General features: G+C 41.3%; 1 protein-coding gene and 2 pseudogenes across 2 annotated transcripts in view; all 3 read left to right on the top strand.

Moving 5' to 3' along the window:
- Positions 1-4,046, top strand: part of LOC115541293 (myosin heavy chain, fast skeletal muscle-like) — an 18,344-nt pseudogene extending 14,298 nt beyond the window's left edge. Inside the window, exons 25-35 of the transcript XR_003976314.1 lie at positions 1,408-1,590; positions 1,690-1,855; positions 1,941-2,065; positions 2,148-2,456; positions 2,551-2,754; positions 2,837-2,962; positions 3,042-3,212; positions 3,295-3,399; positions 3,499-3,594; positions 3,679-3,810; positions 3,940-4,046. The product of XR_003976314.1 is annotated as a myosin heavy chain, fast skeletal muscle-like (transcript). The remainder of the gene's footprint in view (positions 1-1,407; positions 1,591-1,689; positions 1,856-1,940; positions 2,066-2,147; positions 2,457-2,550; positions 2,755-2,836; positions 2,963-3,041; positions 3,213-3,294; positions 3,400-3,498; positions 3,595-3,678; positions 3,811-3,939) is intronic.
- Positions 4,047-8,385: 4,339 nt separating this feature from the next.
- LOC115541294 (myosin-1-like) lies at positions 8,386-9,204 on the top strand. The gene is made up of 4 exons (XM_030352981.1): positions 8,386-8,592; positions 8,693-8,833; positions 8,928-9,071; positions 9,160-9,204. Exons 1-4 carry the CDS (start codon positions 8,386-8,388, stop codon positions 9,202-9,204), a joined length of 537 nt encoding a protein of 178 aa, XP_030208841.1.
- Positions 9,205-9,352: 148 nt separating this feature from the next.
- LOC115541295 (myosin heavy chain, fast skeletal muscle-like) lies at positions 9,353-18,784 on the top strand (annotated as a pseudogene).
- The last annotated feature ends 1,231 nt before the right edge of the window (positions 18,785-20,015 follow it).

Here is a 20,015-nt window from a genome sequence, read left to right on the forward strand (position 1 = left end):
GTGTGGAGGGTTGCAGTTCGGTGGTCTGAGGATCTCGTCACTGCTTTTTGCAGATGATGTGGTCCTCATTGGATCATCGGCCTGTGAACTTCAGCACTCACTGGATTGGCTGGCGGCCGAGTGTGAAGCGGCTGGGATGAGGATCAGCACCGCTAAATCTGAGGCCATGACTCTTAGCAGGAAACCGGTGGATTGCTTACTCCGGGTAGGAAATGAGTCCTTAGCCCAAGTGAAGGAGTTCAAGTACCTCGGGGTCTTGTTCGCGAGTGAGGGTACTATGGAGCGTGAGATTGGCCGGAGAATCGGAGCAGTGGGGGCGGTATTGCGTTCGCTTTACCGCACCGTTGTAACGAAAAGAGAGCTGAGCCGCAAGGCAAAGCTCTCGATCTACCGGTCGATCTTCGTTCCTATCCTCACTTATGGTCATGAGGGCTGGGTGATGACCGAAAGGACGAGATCACGGGTACAAGCGGCCGAGATGATTTTTCTCAGAAGGGTGGCTGGTGTCTCCCTTAGGGATAGGGTGAGAAGCTCAGCCATCCGTGAGGAACTCAGATTAGAGCCGCTGCTCCTTTACTTAGAAAGGAGACATCTGAGGTGGTTCGGGCATCTGGTAAGGATGCCCACTGGGCGCCTTCCTTGGGAGGTGTTTCAGGCACGTCCAGTGGGGAGGAGACCTTGGGGAAGACCCAGGACTAGGTGGAGAGATTATATCTCAACACTGGCCTGGGAACGCCTCGGGATCCCCCCGTCAGAGCTGGTCAATGTGGCCCGGGAAAGGGAAGTCTGGGGCCCCCTGCTTGAGCTGCTCCCCCCGCGACCCGACCCCGGATAAGCGGACGAAAATGAGATGAGATGAGATGAGATTTTCTCACAAACTCAATATGTATAACTAATTTGACATACTTCCTCCGACTAGGTGAGTTTGGTCGACAGCTTGAGGAGAAGGAAGCTCTTGTCTCCCAGCTGACCAGAGGCAAGCAGGCCTTTACTCAGCAGGTTGAGGAGCTGAAGAGGCAAAATGAGGAGGAAGTAAAAGTAAGGATCATTTATTCATAAAGACGGTAGGCTTCAAAGATCATGAAATGTATTGAATTTACGAGATCTCTGTTTCGCCTTTTGTAGGCAAAGAATTCTCTCGCTCATTGGTGTGCAATCAGCCCGCCATGACTGTGATCTTCTGAGGGAGCAGTTTGAGGAGGAGCAGGAGGCCAAGGCTGAGCTACAGCGTGGAATGTCCAAGGCCAACGGTGAGGTGGCTCAGTGGAGGAGCAAGTATGAAACTGATGCTATCCAGCGCACTGAGGAGCTTGAGGAGTCCAAGTGAGTAAATCATTTAAAACTTTACCTAAATTGGACATTATAATTGTTAACGTACCCAAATTAAGCCATGTTATTCTTTAACAGAAAAAGCTTGCCCAGCGCCTTCAAGAGGCTGAGGAACAGATTGAGGCTGTGAACTCCAAGTGTGCCTCTCTGGAGAAGACCAAACAGAGACTCCAGGGTGAGGTGGAGGACCTCATGGTTGATGTGGAGAGGGCCAACGGACTGGCAGCCAACCTAGACAAGAAGCAGAGGAACTTTGACAAGGTGTGTTGTAATTCATTGAGATGACATTTTAAATATTTGTATACAATGATTATTCTTCAAGTGCTAAACTTTTCCTACTTTATTAACAATATTGTGCAGGTTTTGGCTGACTGGAAGCAGAAATATGAGGAGGGTCAGGCAGAGCTTGAAGGAAGTCTTAAAGAGGCTCGTTCTCTCAGCACTGAGCTTTTCAAGATGAAGAACTCCTATGAAGAAACTCTAGATCATCTGGAGACCATGAAGCGTGAAAACAAAAACCTTCAACGTGAGTATTTGTTAAATAATATTAAAGTGCTAGGTTGTGGTAAAATATGTATCAGACTTATGACAAATGCAAAATTGCTTTGCAGAGGAGATTTCTGATTTGACTGAACAAATTGGTGAGACCGGAAAGAGCATCCATGAGCTGGAGAAATCCAAGAAGCAGGTGGAGACAGAGAAGACTGAGATCCAGTCAGCCCTTGAGGAAGCTGAGGTGAGGATTCAATCTGCAAAACAACATAAAAAATCAAATAATTAGTGTCTGCAATTTTGTCAATTTTTATTTTATACCTTAGGGAACCCTGGAGCATGAGGAATCCAAGATTCTGCGTGTCCAACTGGAGCTGAACCAGATTAAGGGTGAGGTTGACAGGAAGCTGGCTGAAAAGGATGAGGAGATGGAGCAGATCAAGAGGAACAGCCAGAGGGTCATTGACTCCATGCAGGCCACTCTTGACTCTGAGGTCAGGAGCAGGAATGATGCCCTGAGAATCAAGAAGAAGATGGAAGGAGACCTGAATGAGATGGAGATCCAGCTGAGTCATGCCAACCGCCAGGCTGCTGAGGCCCAGAAGCAGCTGAGAAATGTTCAAGGACAACTGAAGGTAAAACACAGATGTAATGTACGGCACATGTAGAATATAGTTGCATTTATATCTTGTGGTGAACTATTCAGTTCTGTTTTCATGTGAATATTAGGATGCCCAACTGCATCTTGATGATGCTGTCAGAGCTGCGGAAGACCTGAAGGAGCAGGCTGCCATGGTGGAACGTAGGAACGGTCTCATGGTGGCTGAAATTGAGGAGCTGAGGGCAGCTCTGGAACAGACAGAGAGAGGCCGCAAAGTGGCTGAGCAAGAGCTGCTGGATGCCAGCGAGCGTGTTGGACTGCTGCACTCTCAGGTAAACAAACATTTGAATCCTGTCATACGATTACAAGAACACGTTCATGTTTTAACAGTAATTGAGTAATAATATGTTTCAGAACACAAGCCTGTTGAACTCAAAGAAAAAGCTGGAAAGTGACCTGGTCCAAGTCCAGGGTGAGGTGGACGACAGTGTCCAGGAAGCCAGAAATGCTGAAGAGAAGGCCAAGAAAGCCATCACTGATGTAGGCCTATATTTGTTTGTTAATTGATGTTTTGAGAACTTAATGGAACTCTTGATGAATATATTACTTCTTCTTGTAGGCTGCCATGATGGCTGAGGAGCTGAAAAAAGAGCAGGATACTAGTTCTCACCTTGAGAGGATGAAGAAGAACCTGGAGGTCACAGTGAAAGACCTGCAGCATCGCCTGGATGAGGCTGAGAACCTGGCCATGAAGGGTGGCAAGAAGCAGCTGCAGAAACTGGAGGCCAGAGTAAGACAATAATCACCCAGCATTTAAAAATGTATTACTCAAGTGTAAGGACAAGGTTGAGTCATTCACTTTTACTCTCAAGGTTCGCGATCTGGAGTCAGAGGTTGATAATGAACAGAGGCGTGGAGCAGAAGCTATAAAAGGTGTCCGCAAATATGAGAGGAGAGTCAAGGAACTCACCTACCAGGTATGTCCAATTTACATCTCCAAATATGTTTATTATAGCATTTTGATCATAGATAAAGGCAACATGATGTGGATTTTTTCACTTTCAAATGTGCATCAGACTGAGGAGGATAAGAAGAATGGCTGCAGACTTCAGGATCTTGTTGACAAGCTGCAAATGAAGGTGAAGGCTTACAAGAGACAGTCTGAGGAAGCGGTAAGTTACAAGGAATTACAAGGGATACTCAACTCAACTTTGCGACATTAAATTTTAAATGACAAAATATGAATATATCTACAGGAGGAGCAGGCCAACTCTTACCTGTCCAAGTGCAGGAAGGTTCAACATGAGCTGGAGGAGGCTGAGGAACGTGCTGATATTGCTGAGACTCAGGTCAACAAGCTGAGGGCCAAGACCCGTGACTCTGGAAAGGTAATTGGACAGTAAAAGTACAGTTCAGAATTTTCAACTATTTTCTATTTAATAATTTCCTAGAATTCTTTACTTTAAAAATGCCTTTTACAAATTTAAACCCTACTTTTCTTTTGATTTTCTCTTTAGGGAAAGGAGACTGCTGAATAATTCCTCATATTTGAAACATCATTCATACAAGTCATAAAATATGGCTAAATTGTGAAAAGAAATCAATAAACTATAGAACAACTTTCCATCTTGTATTTTGTATTTATTTGTTTGACCTTACTTTCTTTGCATAGCCCTGTAATCAGAGAATATCTTCACTGGATCTGGATCCTTATCAAGAGCTAATTGGATGTGGTCAGACACAAGGTCATTCGGCTGTTGGGAAAGAGATTTTATGCTGATTTTTTTTATTGATGTAATGATTAATTGCTTCAGTCACTGCGTCATATTGCTGGGATTTTCTGTCTTTACACAGGCTTTGTGCTTTTTTGGAAAAGGAATTGCAGATGAAAGGGAATGACAGGTCTTCTATTTCCTAGGGTCCAGTGTTCACAAACTGGTTGACAGAGACTGGCAAAAATATATGATTGGATAATTGTTTTATGTGAATGACATTCATTTTAGTGAGTGAAAAAATGGTTTGGATTACTGGAAGACAAAATAAGTTGTTTTAAACCAAAATAACATGATTTTGGGTTCCCTGGCACTAAACTAATGGAGTTAAGATTTAAGATTAATGCCATGTCATTTTTAATGCCATTCGTCAAGCTATTACCAAATTGAATGCACTGTAATGAGATCAACATCATCACAATATCAACATGCAACACTTAGGGATGGAGGGAGGAGAGATATTTTGGGTTGTTTAGTTTCAATATTTGTGATTCAGTTTTAGCTGAAATGGCTTCTTTGACATCTTCTAAAATTAACCTAAAATTACTTTTAGTTACATCCGACATTATCATAATTCAGGCATAAGACAAATAGAGTGAGTTAAAAGTAAAATAATGCTTTGTAATGTTCTAAGAGGTTTAAGGACAACTAATGCAATTTTGTTCAGTACAGTACTTCAGCAAAATTAACCGTAACTGCATATCCTGGTGGTAACCCCACAATCAAAGTGCCACAGGTTAGCTGCTGGCATCCAACTTTCAATATGGGCTACCAAGTCAATGTAATGAACTCACTTTCGTCAAGGAATTACCGTTAAGATTTGGGAGAACATAATCCTACACAAATAATTGCATAAGGTTGCTTTGAAATGCAGAGAATGTGAGTCGGTAGCAATCATCTTAAAACAGCCTCCCGCCATTAGGCAACACAGTGCTCCCAAATGGGCAGGTGGAGCTTCAATAAATACCTAACTAATACACATTTCGATTAAAGAGTTTAAACTGTATTCTCTTCCGCCTCTCACTCTCCCCCCAATATTCATTATTCAGACCACATGTATTTACAGCTGTTGTGTAGCATGGCATGAGGGTGAATGCCTAGCGTTCATTGGCTACTCACCACGAATTCTAGCCTGCTTAAGTGGTCATGGGCATATGTGCCTTATAATCATCTAGGCAGAGCAGTGCAGGCACTTATTCAGGCATGTGGGAGGCGGCTATCCTCTGGGGAGCAGCTATGGCTCATGGTTAGCGATAGTAGACTAGAAAACTGTTGACTTATTGAGGTACTATGATGACTTAGATGTACGATTCATTCAACTAAATGTGTACAAATAACAAAATTGTCAGTAACTCCAAAAATCTGTCACAATGTGGATTTCATTCTCAATAATGCTCAAAATTCCATATAAACGGCATTTGCTCATGAAAATGATGCAATGTGCCATTGGTGCCTTTTAATGAGGTCAAGCACTCGGACATCAAGCTAACAGATTCAGTGCTACAGAAACAAAATCAGACATATAAATTCAAAAATAAAAATGTAAAGATGATTAAGTAAGATAGGGATTATATATTAGAATTGCTGTTGCTTAATATATAGATACATTTTCATTATTTTAATTAAATTTATATTATATATTATATAAAAAGAAAAATGCCTTTTAGTAAGAGTAAACATAAATAAAAAATAAAAGATATTAAATCATGCCAACCATACAGAATGTTGGCTAACGCTTGCAATGTGGCAAGCACTTGTAATAAACATTACTATATTATATTTAGATTTAACTGATTCTTAACTTGTTAAACCGAATAAATGTTCTGAATTTTCATGAAAAAAACTGCAAACATGAAATATCCCCAGACATTAGGAAATTAATTCCAGCATGAAAACTGTTGAAATGTGTTGATGTGGCAGTTAAGCTATTGAGATATAAATACATCAACTACATAAATTGTTATCATGTAAGGCACTCAAAGAATGAGCCAATGAACAGATTATTTGCAAAGTTTAAAAAAAGAGTTTTGAAGATCTGCCCTTATATAGTTTCTGCCTGGACTGCAGATCCACCACTATAAAAGAGGCCAGAAGATGAGATTGATGGACTGCAGGGGATTTTCAGGTTATTACAACTGGTGGTAAGTATGACTGATGCTTCAGCTGCTGTCTTGGAGGGACCATTGCATTAGAGAAGAGATTTTTACACTCTTGTTTTCATGGAGCTTCTTTTCATTTATTTAAATGACTACTTCCATATTTAGGCTACCTGCCTTCTGTTAACTTTTTTTTAATGGAGATTTCTTTTATTGTATATTATTTAAGAAGCCGTTACATAATAGTTAAATACATTGAGGTTTTATTCAGGCATTTGTTTGCATTGCATATGTTTTGGGAATTCATGTTTTGAATGACGTTTTCAGTGTTTTCAAACCAAGTCAGACCGCTGTCCAGGAGAGCTGCTTTCTAGGAAAGACTATTGCTTTAGAATAGGGAATCTTGCGTCCTTGTTTTCATTAAAGGAGACATATTATGGTGTTTTCCCAACAAGTAAACAAAGTATATGAGTTCCAGAAAACATGTTTTTGAAGCTGTTTGCTGGAAATAGCTTTTAGGAAAAAAGATCTCGCTTTTCCCCTCTGTTTCAGTCCCTTCGGAATGCGCTTTTTCTGGTGTCTGTACCTTTAACGCAAATGAGCTGCTGCCCATTGACCAATGAGCTGTCAGAGTGAACCACAGAATGGAGGAGAAGTGATGGTTGCCGTTTACGGACTACCGGAACTCTATATCTATAGAATAGGATATCATAATAATAATAATAATAATATATAGCGAATTATATAATATTATATCTAATATCACAGCCAAAAGCTATGTGCCCATCGGATGATATTATGAATCATAAAGACTGCGTCTGATGTCTCTCGTACTTCCACAACAAGTAAAGACTCGTAGTGGGGGTTATCTCGGCTATGGTTGAGAATAATTGGGGGAAAGGAACTTTGGCCTTGACTCTCTGACGTCCATATTGATCAGCGAGATGGAGGAAAAAGGGATTGTTCTCCCGGAGCTGAGCTTCCGGACTGCCGCCCAGCTCCCCCCGCCGGAGCTGCCAGGGCTGCCGGAGCTGCCGGACTGCCGCCAGAGCTTCGGCGGCAGTCCGGCACATCCGGCGGGGGGAGCTCGGTGGCAGTCCGGCAGCTCTAGCGGAGAAATGGATTGTACTTCCGGAGCTGAGCTGCCGGGCTGCCGCCGAACTCCCCCTGCCGGAGCTGCCGGATTGCCGCCGAAGCTCCCCCACCTTAACTGCCGGACTTGCTCCAGAGCCTCGGCGGCAATCCGACAGCTCCGCCGGACTCCCTGCCAGGCAGTCACATGGCAAACTGACAAATTAGACATCTATATTTGTATCGAATATCCCTGCTTCTGAATGCGCAAACATCTCCGCCCAGTGCTCGTCCGCTGGTCCACAAAATCTTAGCTATGCTCTGATTGGAGGGGGGTGGGGAAATGGGAGGTCATATTCAAACATATCCCATTCCTACGTAGGAGGGGCGCCGGAACTGACTCGCTTTCAGCAATGCATATCTTACAAAAATCATGTACAGACTTTTTTTAAAGTTTGTATGTGTGTGGGAGCACCAAAGACCCAAAACAACAGCCCGAATCTTAGGAAAAGTGTTGTTTTCATCGGTTATTAGAATTAGCCTTACCTCGAAAATATTTTTTTATATTCTACTTTGAATGAAAATTAGTTCAGTTACGTTGTTATAGAAACCATAAGAGAATGTGGGGGATTCTTGTTACGTTATGTTTGGAACTTCTGTGTAATGTATTATTTACTTAGCACTTACTGAGTTTACTTTGTTGGTTTCAGATGTTAAATGTTGATAGAAAAGAGACATTTGTGACGTAATTTAGTACTAAAAATCAAGTAGCTCTGCACTGACATACATTTTATGTAAAATTTTCCATTTCATTCAAAAACGAGCCATTAGAATGTGTAGATTAGACTCTGACTTGTAACCAATATGACTCATAACTTCTTCTGCGGTTGAAGGGAAGTAAACGGTAAGAATTATTTAATATCATCACGTCACTAAATATCTCCAAACCTTCTTGAAGCTATGTGTACTTGTAAGATAACATTAATCAAGTAGTATGTTTGTTTTTATCAAATAAGCCTCCATCATGAGTACGGACGCAGAGATGGCCATTTACGGCCAGGCGGCCATTTTCCTCCGGAAGCCAGAGAAGGAGAGGATTGAGGCCCAGAGCGCGCCATTCGATGCGAAGGCTGCTGCATGTGTCACTGATGTTAAGGAACTGTACGTAAAGTGTACCATCAATAAGAGGGAGGGTGGCAAAGTCACCGTCACAGTTTTGGCTGCAAAAGAGGTAGGCAGAGATTGATCATCAACTGGTATCATTAAGAAAGTTTAAGTCTCAATAGCTGCACTGGTAAGAAAACTAAAAATGGGTTTCCATTTTTTAGGAGAAGACAGTCAAGGAGGACGATATCACACCCATGAACCCTCCCAAGTATGACAAAATTGAGGACATGGCCATGATGACCCATCTCAATGAAGCCTCTGTGTTGTATAACCTTGCAGAGCGTTATTCAGCATGGATGATCTATGTAAGATATTTTGCCTCAATGAAAATATAAGAAAAGTAAGTGAAATGAATCGTTAATAGGTCAAATCAATGTGAATCTATCTGACCTCCTTCAGACCTACTCTGGGCTGTTCTGTGCCACTGTAAACCCCTACAAGTGGCTCCCAGTGTACGACCAGTCGGTTGTCAATGCCTACAGAGGCAAGAAGCGTATGGAGGCTCCACCCCACATCTTCTCTGTCTCTGACAACGCCTTCCAGAACAACTGGTTTGTAAATTCAAAGTTTCAAATCCCTAATCTTATCTAGTTTTCATCAATTCGAGACATACTCATGCAATGTTTGATGCATTTGTTTAACAGATAGAGAGAACCAGTCAGTCCTTATCACGTAAATTTGATGCTGGAAACATGATATAAATATAATACAATGATTCCCTCATTGGAAAACATGTCAAAATGAAATTACTTTATCTTCTTTTCACACCCTGTGGAGAATCCGGTGCTGGAAGGACCAAGCGTGTCATCCAGTACTTTGCTACCATGTGGGTGGTGGAGGAGATAATAAGAAGGATGCAGGCGCTGGAAAGATAAAATTATGTTTGAAAAATAAAACTAAACATTATATCAATGAATCAATACATTAAAAAATCACGTAAGAACACGAAGAATTCAAATATAATTCAGTAAAAAGGTATTAACATTTTATGCTTGATTATAGGGGTCACTGGAGGACCAGATTATTGCAGCCAATCCCCTGCTGGAGGCCTATGGTAATGCCAAGACTGTGAGAAATGACAACTCCTCCCGTTTTGTAAGTATGAGAAGAATTCATCCCTGAAGATACTCCTGAGTTTTTGAGCATTTTTTAAAAGATGTTGAAACGAATTATTTTCCAAACAGGGTAAATTCATCAGAATTCATTTCCAAGCAAACGGTAAACTATCCAGTGCTGACATTGAGACGTGTAAGTATCTAGTTCTACATGTGGATTCCTTAACCAAGATTATTAGTGGTATAGGTTTTGATTAATGAATGGGCCTTATAGATCTGCTGGAGAAGTCAAGAGTGACATTCCAGCTTCCCGATGAGAGAGGCTATCACATCTTCTACCAGATGATGACCAACCACAAACCTGAGATCATTGGTGAGATTTTATAATAGTAAGAGTGTGAAGAATGTACTTAATATTAAGATGAAAAGTTTTCCTGAATTGCCTTTATCTATTCGAATATGACTTAATATGTACAAATGACTTCTGAAGTTCAAATATTTAAAGGGCTAATTTTCTCTCTAGAAAAAATCGTTTTTGGTAAAGATTATATCTTCCATTGCATATTGTGGAAATGCATTTGGAAAACATGCATTGCATGTAAGTGCTAAGAAAGATTAATTCGTTTTTTATTCAGAAGTTATCTGTTAGGTAGCAGCATATCAAGCAGATAAAATACATTTGTTTAATCCCTCAGAAATTACACATGAAACAATTTAGTAAAATATAGATTGGAAACGATAATGACAAAATCTAAGCAGAGAAATGACATATATTTAATCCCTCAGAAATGACCCTCATCACCAGCAACCCCTACGACTTCCCCATGTGCAGTCAGGGTCAGATCACTGTGGCCAGCATTGATGTCAAAGAGGAGCTGGATGCTACTGATGTCAGTGGTTGATTGGAAAACAATTCATATATTTTCCACGTGGCATACGTTTTACAAAATGTTTTCTAAATGTTCTTTGTTTTCAACACAGGCTGCTATTGATATTTTGGGCTTCACTAATGAGGACAAGGTGGGCATCTTTAAGTTTACTGGTGCTGTGCTTCACCACGGTAACATGAAGTTCAAGCAGGAGCAGCGTGAGGAGCAGGCTGAGCCAGATGGCAATGAAGGTAACCATTAAAATGTATTCATCAGTGCACTAGAAGGAATATTGGTTCATATTTGATTGAATTACATTTGGAGTCATTATTATACAGGATAATAATCCATTCATTTTTCATGTTAACTTTGTAGAGGCCGACAAGATTTCCTATCTACTGGGTCTGAACCTTGCTGATATGCTCAAGGCTCTTTGCTACCCAAGAGTGAAGGTCGGAAATGAGTATGTCACCAAGGGACAGACTGTACCTCAGGTAAGAAAAACACAATGTTTCGACGAAATATGGTAAAATATTCTGTTAACATGATGCATTTTCTATGTGAGATAAATATTTGTGATTATTTAGAAAAAATAATTTCAGGTCAACAACTCAGTCACTGCCCTGGCCAAGTCTATCTATGAGAGGATGTTCTTGTGGATGGTCATCTGTATCAACACGATGCTGGACACCAAGCAAGCAAGACAATTCTACATTGGTGTGCTGGACATTGCTGGTTTTGAGATTTTTGATGCAAGTTGTTAAATAAGGGGCAGCATTTCTGATAGCATTTCCTTCATTCTGAGTCTATAGTCATTACCATTCAATTGTTGAAAACTAGTAAGAGTCAGTTTATTAAATGTCCCCTACTAGTACAACAGCATGGAGCAGCTATGCATCAACTTCACCAATGAGAAACTGCGACAGTTCTTCAACCACCACATGTTCGTCCTGGAGCAAGAGGAGTACAAGAAGGAGGGTATCATCTGGGAGTTCATTGACTTCGGCATGGACTTGGCTGCCTGCATTGATCTCATTGAGAAGGTACAACTGAATATTATAACTGTACATCATTATACTTTGCGTGACTTACGAATTACTTTTGATAATGTTTCATCCATCCATTTTTCTCTTTAGCCAATGGGCATCTTCTCCATCCTTGAAGAGGAGTGCATGTTCCCCAAGGCCTCAGACGTTACCTTCAAGAACAAGCTGTATGACCAGCATCTTGGCAAGACCAAAGCATTTGAGAAGCCCAAGCCTGCAAAGGGCAAGGCTGAGGCCCACTTCTCCCTGGTGCACTATGCTGGTACCGTGGACTACAACGTCACTGGCTGGCTGGACAAGAACAAGGATCCCCTGAATGACTCTGTTATTCAGCTGTACCAGAAGTCCTCAAACAAACTGCTGCCTGTCCTGTACCCACCTGTAGTTGAAGGTACATATTTATAGAATTTAACCATAGTTTATAACTGTTAATCCATTCTATTATAATACCCATAGATTTTCAAGCCATTTATTGCCTCTGTTTTACAAATATAAATGTGAAAATCGAACTCTGACTCATGACCAATAATTAATAACAGAGGTCGGGGGTGCAAAGAAGGGAGGCAAGAAAAAGGGTGGCTCCATGCAGACCGTGTCTTCACAGTTCAGGGTAAGGGTTAACACACAAACAAATGTAAAAATTAGACCTTATTTCATTTTTCAGAATGTGTTCTTTATAAGTAAATTGGTATATATTTCATGTTATGCAGGGATATGTCTTTAGGGGAACTTGGGCAAACTGATGACCAACTTGAGGAGCACCCATCCTCACTTTGTGCGTTGCCTGATTCCTAATGAGTCAAAGACTCCAGGTACAGTGAGCACTAACAAATGTGTGTATTGTCTGGGTTAGGATATGACATGTTAGTCACTGATACACCAAACTAATTATATTGACGATGTATTTATCACCAATGTAACAGGACTCATGGAGAACTCCCTGGTTATCCACCAGCTGAGGTGTAACGGTGTGCTGGAGGGCATTAGAATATGCAGAAAGGGCTTCCCCAGCAGAATTCTCTATGCTGACTTCAAGCAGAGGTATTAACTCAAAGATTTTTCAAGGACAACTTTACAAATGCCTTTGGACATTTTAATGAATGTTAAAAACATTATAATGGTCTTCTTCAGGTACAAAGTACTGAACGCCGGTGTCGTCCCTGTAGGCCAGTTTATTGACAACAAGAAGGCTTCTGAGAAACTGCTTGGGTCCATCGATGTGCCTCACGATGAGTACAAATTTGGACACACCAAGGTCTGTTTATTGCTGTCAAAAACTATGTTTATACTTCATTGTAAGTCACTAGCTGACAAAAGTATTTTCTTACATTAAGGTGTTCTTCAAAGCTGGTCTTCTGGGTACTCTTGAGGAGATGCGAGATGAGAAGCTGGCTGCTCTTGTCGGAATGATTCAGGCTGCATGCAGAGGTTATGTCATGAGAAAGGAGTATGTGAAGATGACAGAGAGGAGGTATGTTTTTAGACATATTGCTCAAAACTCAAAAAGCTTTTTAACTGCCAAGTAGAACCCCAAAATTATGGTTTATTTTATTCTATAGGGAAGCCATCTACACTATTCAGTACAACATCCGCTCATTCATGAATGTCAAACACTGGCCATGGATGAAGGTGTACTACAAGATCAAGCCTCTTCTGAAGAGTGCTGAAACCGAGAAGGAGCTTTCCAATATGAAGGATAACTATGAAAAGATGAAGACAGACCTGGCAGCTGCCCTGGCCAAGAAGAAGGAACTTGAGCAGAAGATGGTTTCTCTCCTGCAGGAGAAGAATGATCTTTCACTGCAAGTTGCTTCTGTAAGTAAACATTATTTTTGTATCCCTGTCCGTACACAGTGAGGTAAATGTGATGTTACATGTTCTACATCTCTAAATATCACACAGGAAGGAGAGAATCTGAATGATGCTGAAGAAAGGTGTGAAGGACTCATCAAGAGTAAGATTCAGCTGGAGGCCAAACTTAAAGAGACAACTGAGAGACTGGAGGATGAGGAGTAAATAAATGCTGAGCTGACTGCCAAGAAGAGGAAACTTGAAGATGAATGCTCTGAGTTTAAGAAGGACATTGATGATTTGGAGCTTACCTTGGTCAAAGTGGAGAAGGAGAAACATGCCACTGAGAACAAGGTTTATTATGATTCTTTGACAGAAGATTAAAAGATAATTATACAAATTGGCATGTATTACACATCATTTTATGTTTTCTATAGGTGAAGAACCTGACTGAGGAGATGGCCTCTCAGGATGAGAGTGTTGCTAAGCTGACAAAGGAGAAGAAAGCCCTCCAAGAGTCACACCAGCAGACCCTTGATGACCTGCAGGCAGAGGAAGACAAAGTCAACACTCTGACCAAGGCCAAGACAAAGCTTGAACAGCGAGTGGATGATGTGTTTAAGAGCTCATGGGAACTTGTTATTCATATTGTTAATGGAGTTTAGGTAATATTCTACAATATGATGGTTCTTAATCATATTAAATTATTGACATCCAGCTTGAAGGTTCACTGGAGCAAGAGAAGAAGCTCTGTATGGACCTTGAGAGATCCAAGAGAAAGCTTGAGGGTGATCTGAAACTGGCCCAGGAAACTGATGGATCTTGAGAACGACAAACAGCAGTCTGATGAGAAAATCAAGAAGTAAGATATTTGTATCTTGTGAACCACAATAGGATGAACTCCATATGCTTTCTTATTAAATTACATTTAAAATTGTTAATAATTGTTATAATTTTTTTGTTTTTATTAATCATTCACAGGAAGGACTTTGAGACCAGCCAGCTTCTGAGCAAAATTGAGGATGAGCAGTCCCTGGGTGCTCGGCTTCAGAAAAAGATCAAGGAGCTTCAGGTGGGAAAATAATACAAAAGGAATATACATTTTCTGAAATGAATATCTGGTTATTTGGCTCAATATTTTCATTATTTAGGCCCGGATTGAAGAGCTGGAGGAAGAGATTTAGAACTTGAAGAGATCAGTGAGAGGCTTGAGGAGGCTGGTGGAGCCACTTCTGCTCAAATTGAGATGAACAAGAAGCGTGAAGCTGAGTTTCAGAAGCTGCGTCGTGACCTTGAGGAGTCCACCCTGCAGCATGAAGCCACTGCTGCTGCTCTGCGTAAGAAGCAGGCTGACAGTGTAGCAGAGCTGGGAGAGCAGATTGATAACCTCCAGCGTGTCAAGCAGAAGCTTGAGAAGGAGAAGAGCGAGTACAAGATGGAGATTGATGACATCTCCGGCAACATGGAAGCTGTTTCTAAGGCCAAGGTAAGTGATTCTTCAAAACCTTCATTGTGTTAAGAAATAATAAGTACATAAATAACTATAAGTCAACATTGATTTCAAATTGATTAACTTTTAATCATCAGGGAAATCTGGAAAAGATTTGCCGTACCCTTGAGGACCAACTCAGTGAAATCAAGGCTAAGAGTGATGAGAATGCTCGCCAGGTCAATGACATCAGTGCCCAGAGAGCAAGACTGCTGACAGAAAATGGTTGATATTATTTTATTCAGTCGTTTGTATCATTTGAAATTCTGGGGGTACCATTTTGGGAATATAATTGAACATACATTTTCTCACAAATTCAATATGTAAAACTTATTCGATACACCTCCTCCAACAAGGTGAGTTTGGGCGACAGCTTGAGGAGAAGGAAGCTCTTGTCTCCCAGCTGACCAGAGGCAAGCAGGCCTATACTCAGCAGGTTGAGGAGCTGAAGAGGCAAAATGAGGAGGAAGTAAAGGTAAGGATAATTTCTTCATAAAGACGGTAGGGTTCAAAGATCAAGAAATGCATTGAATTTATGAGATCTCTGTTTCGCCTTTGGTAGGTAAAGAATGCTCTTGCTCATGGTGTGCAATCAGCCCGCCATGACTGCGACCTTCTGAGGGAGCAGTTTGAGGAGGAGCAGGAGGCTAAGGCTGAGCTGTAGCGTGGAATGTCCAAGGCCAATGGTGAGGTGGCTCAGTGGAGGAGCAAGTATGAAACTGATGCTATCCAGCGCACTGAAGAGCTAGAGGAGTCCAAGTGAGTCACACATTTAAAACATAGTTGTTTTAGTAGACATTATATTTGATGAATGTACACAATTTAAGCCAAGTTATTCATTAACAGGAAAAAACTGGCCCCTATGCCTTCAGGAGGCTGAGGAACAGATTGAGGCTGTGAACTCAAAGTGTGCCTCTCTGGAGAAGACCAAACAGAGACTCCAGGGTGAGGTGGAGTGGAGGACCTCATGGTTGATGTGGAGAGGGCCAATGGACTGGCTGCCAACCTCGACAAGAAACAGAGGAACTTTGACAAGGTGTGTTGTTATTCATCTAAATACATTTTTCTATTTTCATCCCAAGATTCTTCCTCAGGGGCTAAACATGCACCCCTCTATTAATAATAATAAACAGGTTTTGGCTGACTGGAAGCAGAATTATGAGGAGGGTCAGGCAGAGCTTGAAGGAAGTCTTAAAGAGGCTCGTTCTCTCAGCACTGAGCTTTTCAAGATGAAGAACTCCTATGAAGAAACTCTAGATCATCTGGAGACCATGAAGCGTGAAAACAAGAACCTCCAACGTGAGTTTTTGTCAATAACATCAGTATCACTATTTTGCTTTTCCGACTAATAACAAATACAAAATTGCTTTGCAGAGGAGATTTCTGATCTGGCTGAACAAATTGGTGAGACCGGAAAGAACATACATGAGCTGGAGAAATCCAAGAAGCAGGTGGAGACAGAGAAGACTGAGATCCAGTCAGCCCTTGAGGAAGCTACGGTGAGGATGATTAAAGCAGCAAACCACATCTAAATAAATGTAGATCTAATTTTAATAAATGTGCATAATTTAATTTTATACATTAGGGAACTCTGGAGCATGAGGAATCCAAGATTCTGCGTGTCCAGCTGGAGCTGAACCAGATTAAGGTTGAGGTTGACAGGAAGCTGGCTGAGAAGGATGAGGAGATGGAGCAGACCAAGAGGAATAGCCTGAGGGTCATTGACTCCATGCAGACCACTCTTGATTCTGAGGTCAGGAGCATGAATGAGGCTCTGAGAATTAAGAAGATGATGGAAGAGTGAATGAGATGGAGATCCAGCTGAGTCATGCCAACCGCCAGGCTACTGAGGACCAGAAGCAGCTGAGAAATGTTCAGGGACAACTGAAGGTATGACACCAAGGATGAACAGCGCATATAAAATGTAGTGCAAGATATCCTTTTCTGATGTTTTCTGTTCCTGGTAATATAAGGATGCACAACTGCACCTTGATGATGCCATCAGAGCTGCAGAAGACCTGAAGGAGCAGGCCGCCATGGTGGACCGTAGGAACGGTCTCATGGTGGCTGAAATTGAGGAGCTGAGGGCAGCTCTGGAACAGACAGAGAGAGGCCGCAAAGTGGCTAAAACAACAACAAAAAAATATTCCCTCAAATATTATTACTTTCAAAACATTGGCCAAAATGGCCAATAATATCATTTTTATTTGGGATGCTTCTAGGACATTTTGGGTGGATTTTGAACGGTATGTGGGCAGCACGTTTTTTGCAGGACCTGGCAACCCTGCGCTGTTGCCCGAGGTGCTGAAATGCTCCGGAACAGATCTGGATCCACCACCCCCCCCCCCCCCCCCCCCCCCCCCCCCTCTAAATAAATACTATGGCAGAATAAAGAATAAATTATTTTACAGTAGAGTGGTGGAGGGATGATGTATGTTGGCCAACCCCGAAGTTAGCGTCGCCCTGGGTTCCCTTGACAAAAAGCCAACAGGTTTTTCCATTGGATTTTGGATTATTGCAGAAAAATTAGCATATTTGAAGCACCTCCTCAAAAACTGAAAATAAAAAAATTAATAAAAAGAACCATGCTCCCAGTAGCGTGCGGTGCCCCTTCATTTCGGTGGGGCAGAAACTACTGGCGTATGACCACACCCACAATTTATATTTATTTTTTACATATATATTTTGAGCTACATTAAAACATGTTAACTAAACTAATTGTGAGTAAGATTTAAAAATAAACTAATAGCCTAATGTTACTGCACGCTTTTGAAGTGCCATCCGCAACACTCGTCATGTCCCTTATAGGGAAGTTATTTCTTCCATATTTTATTTTAACAACAGGCTTAGCGAGTGCATTGCAAATACATGAAAAGTAGAAATACAAGTCATCAATCAAGCAGACCTTCGATTTGGAACTTGGCCCGACGATGTGTGCAAATCTCTCAATAACAACACTTTTGAAATCAGATATTTCTCAATAACAGCTGTTTAAATCAGGTATGAAATCAGGTATGCAATTTGAATACCTGCTGAAATAAATAAATAAATAGTCTGAGCAAGAGCTTGTGGACGCCAGCGAGCGTGTTGGACTGCTGCACTCTCAGGTAACCATACAATATAATCCTATCATTTGAATACAAGAACACAAATATTTTGACTGTAATTGCATTGTAATATGTTTCAGAACACAAGCTTGTTGAACACAAAGAAGAAGCTGGAAAGCGACCTGGTCCAAGTCCAGGGTGAGGTGGACGATAGTGTACAGGAAGCCAGAAATGCAGAAGAGAAGGCCAAAAAGGCCATCACTGATGTAGGTTTATTTTTATTTCTTAAATCATCAAACGACAAATCAAAATACCTCTTCAGAAAGAAATTCGCTCCTTTTTTCTACGTCCAGGCAGCCATGATGGCTGAGGAGCTGAAGAAAGAGCAGGACACTAGCTCTTACTTAGAGAGGACGAAGAAGAACCTGGAGGTCACAGTGAAAGACCTGCAGCATCGCCTGGATGAGGCTGAGAGCCTGGCCATGAAGGGTGGCAAGAAGCAACTTCAGAAACTGGAGGCCAGAGTAAGAAATTAATCATCAAGCATTTAAGAATAGGCTTGAGTCCAATATAAGGAGATTTATTAATTCACTTTAATTCGAAAGGTTTGTGATCTGGAGGCAGAGGTTGATAATGAACAGAGACGTGGAGCAGATGCTGTAAAAGGTGTCCGCAAACATGAGAGACGGGTCAAGGAACTCACCTACCAGGTATGTCAAACTTACATCTCTAAATATGTTTCTACGGCATTAGCATTTTGATGAAATTTTGATATCTAAAGGCCACATGATGTTGATTTTTCGATTTAAAATGTGCATCAGACTGAGGAGGATAAGAAGAATGGTTGCAGACTCCAGGATCTTGTTGATAAGCTGCAGCTGAAGGTGAAGGCTTACAAGAGGCAGTCTGAGGAAGCGGCAAGTAAAAGCTACATAACAAAATCAAGTTATCAATTTTAGTACCTATTTAAACAAATTATGAATGTTTCTACAGGAGGAGCAGGCCAACTATTACCTGTCCAAGTGCAGGAAGGTTCAACATGAGCTGGAGGAGGCTGAGGAACGTGCTGACATCGCCGAGACTCAGGTCAACAAGCTGAGGGCCAAGAGCCGTGACTCTGGAAAGGTATTTCGATGGCATAGTACAGTTCAGATTATTGCACAAATATATATCTTAGAATCGACTTTAATGATTTAATTAAAAAAATACTTTATCTCTAATTCCTACATTTGTTTGTTTTTTCTCGTAGGGCAAGGAGAGTGCTGAATAATTCCTTTCCATTGGAAATATTGCACATTATAAAAGTCATACAATATGACACAATTCTGAATAGCATAAAATACATAATCTTCAGTCAGTGAATGTGTATGATCTTTATTAATCTTTATTATCTGAATGGCAAATGCAATATTTTAGGACCGATTCACCGTTAAACGTGTTTCTAATAACATATCTAGCGAGAAACATACTTTTTACTTGCATAATCTTCAGTCAGTGATTGTGTCTGATCTTGAGTTTTATAGTTATTAGGACGATTTTATCGGCTCGCTCGCATGTTTCAACGACGTCAGGTTGTTAGGGACGCTGCTTTCGCTAAACTAGCAGCTCACGTGTTTCCTGCGTTTGTGTTATTAAACCGTAACTTTATGTAACTTTTAATGATATCATCTTGTTGGAAACACGTATATCTGAGAGCCAACCCAGTCGCCAAAAGCATACGTTGACAGTGTACGTTTCGTGAACACTGGATTACGTCGCATTTCAACATAAAATAGCGTGTTATACACACACACACACACACACACACACACACACACACGCACACACACGCACGCACACACACACACGCACAGGCACACACAGACACACACGCACACACACGGTGCATTTCGCTGCTAAAACAACAACAAAAAAATATTACCTCAAATATTATTACTTTCAAAACATTGGCCAAAATGGCCAATAATATCATTTTTATTTGGGATGCTTCTAGGACATTTTGGGTGGATTTTGAACGGTATGTGGGCAGCACGTTTTTTGCAGGACCTGGCAACCCTGCGCTGTTGCCCGAGGTGCTGAAATGCTCCGGAACAGATCTGGATCCACCATCCCCCCCCCCCCCCCCCCCCCCACCCCCTCTAAATAAATACTATGGCAGAATAAAGAATAAATTATTTTACAGTAGAGTGG

Source organism: Gadus morhua, chromosome 4 (genome assembly GCF_902167405.1).
Source record: "Gadus morhua chromosome 4, gadMor3.0, whole genome shotgun sequence".
NCBI lineage: Eukaryota > Metazoa > Chordata > Actinopteri > Gadiformes > Gadidae > Gadus > Gadus morhua.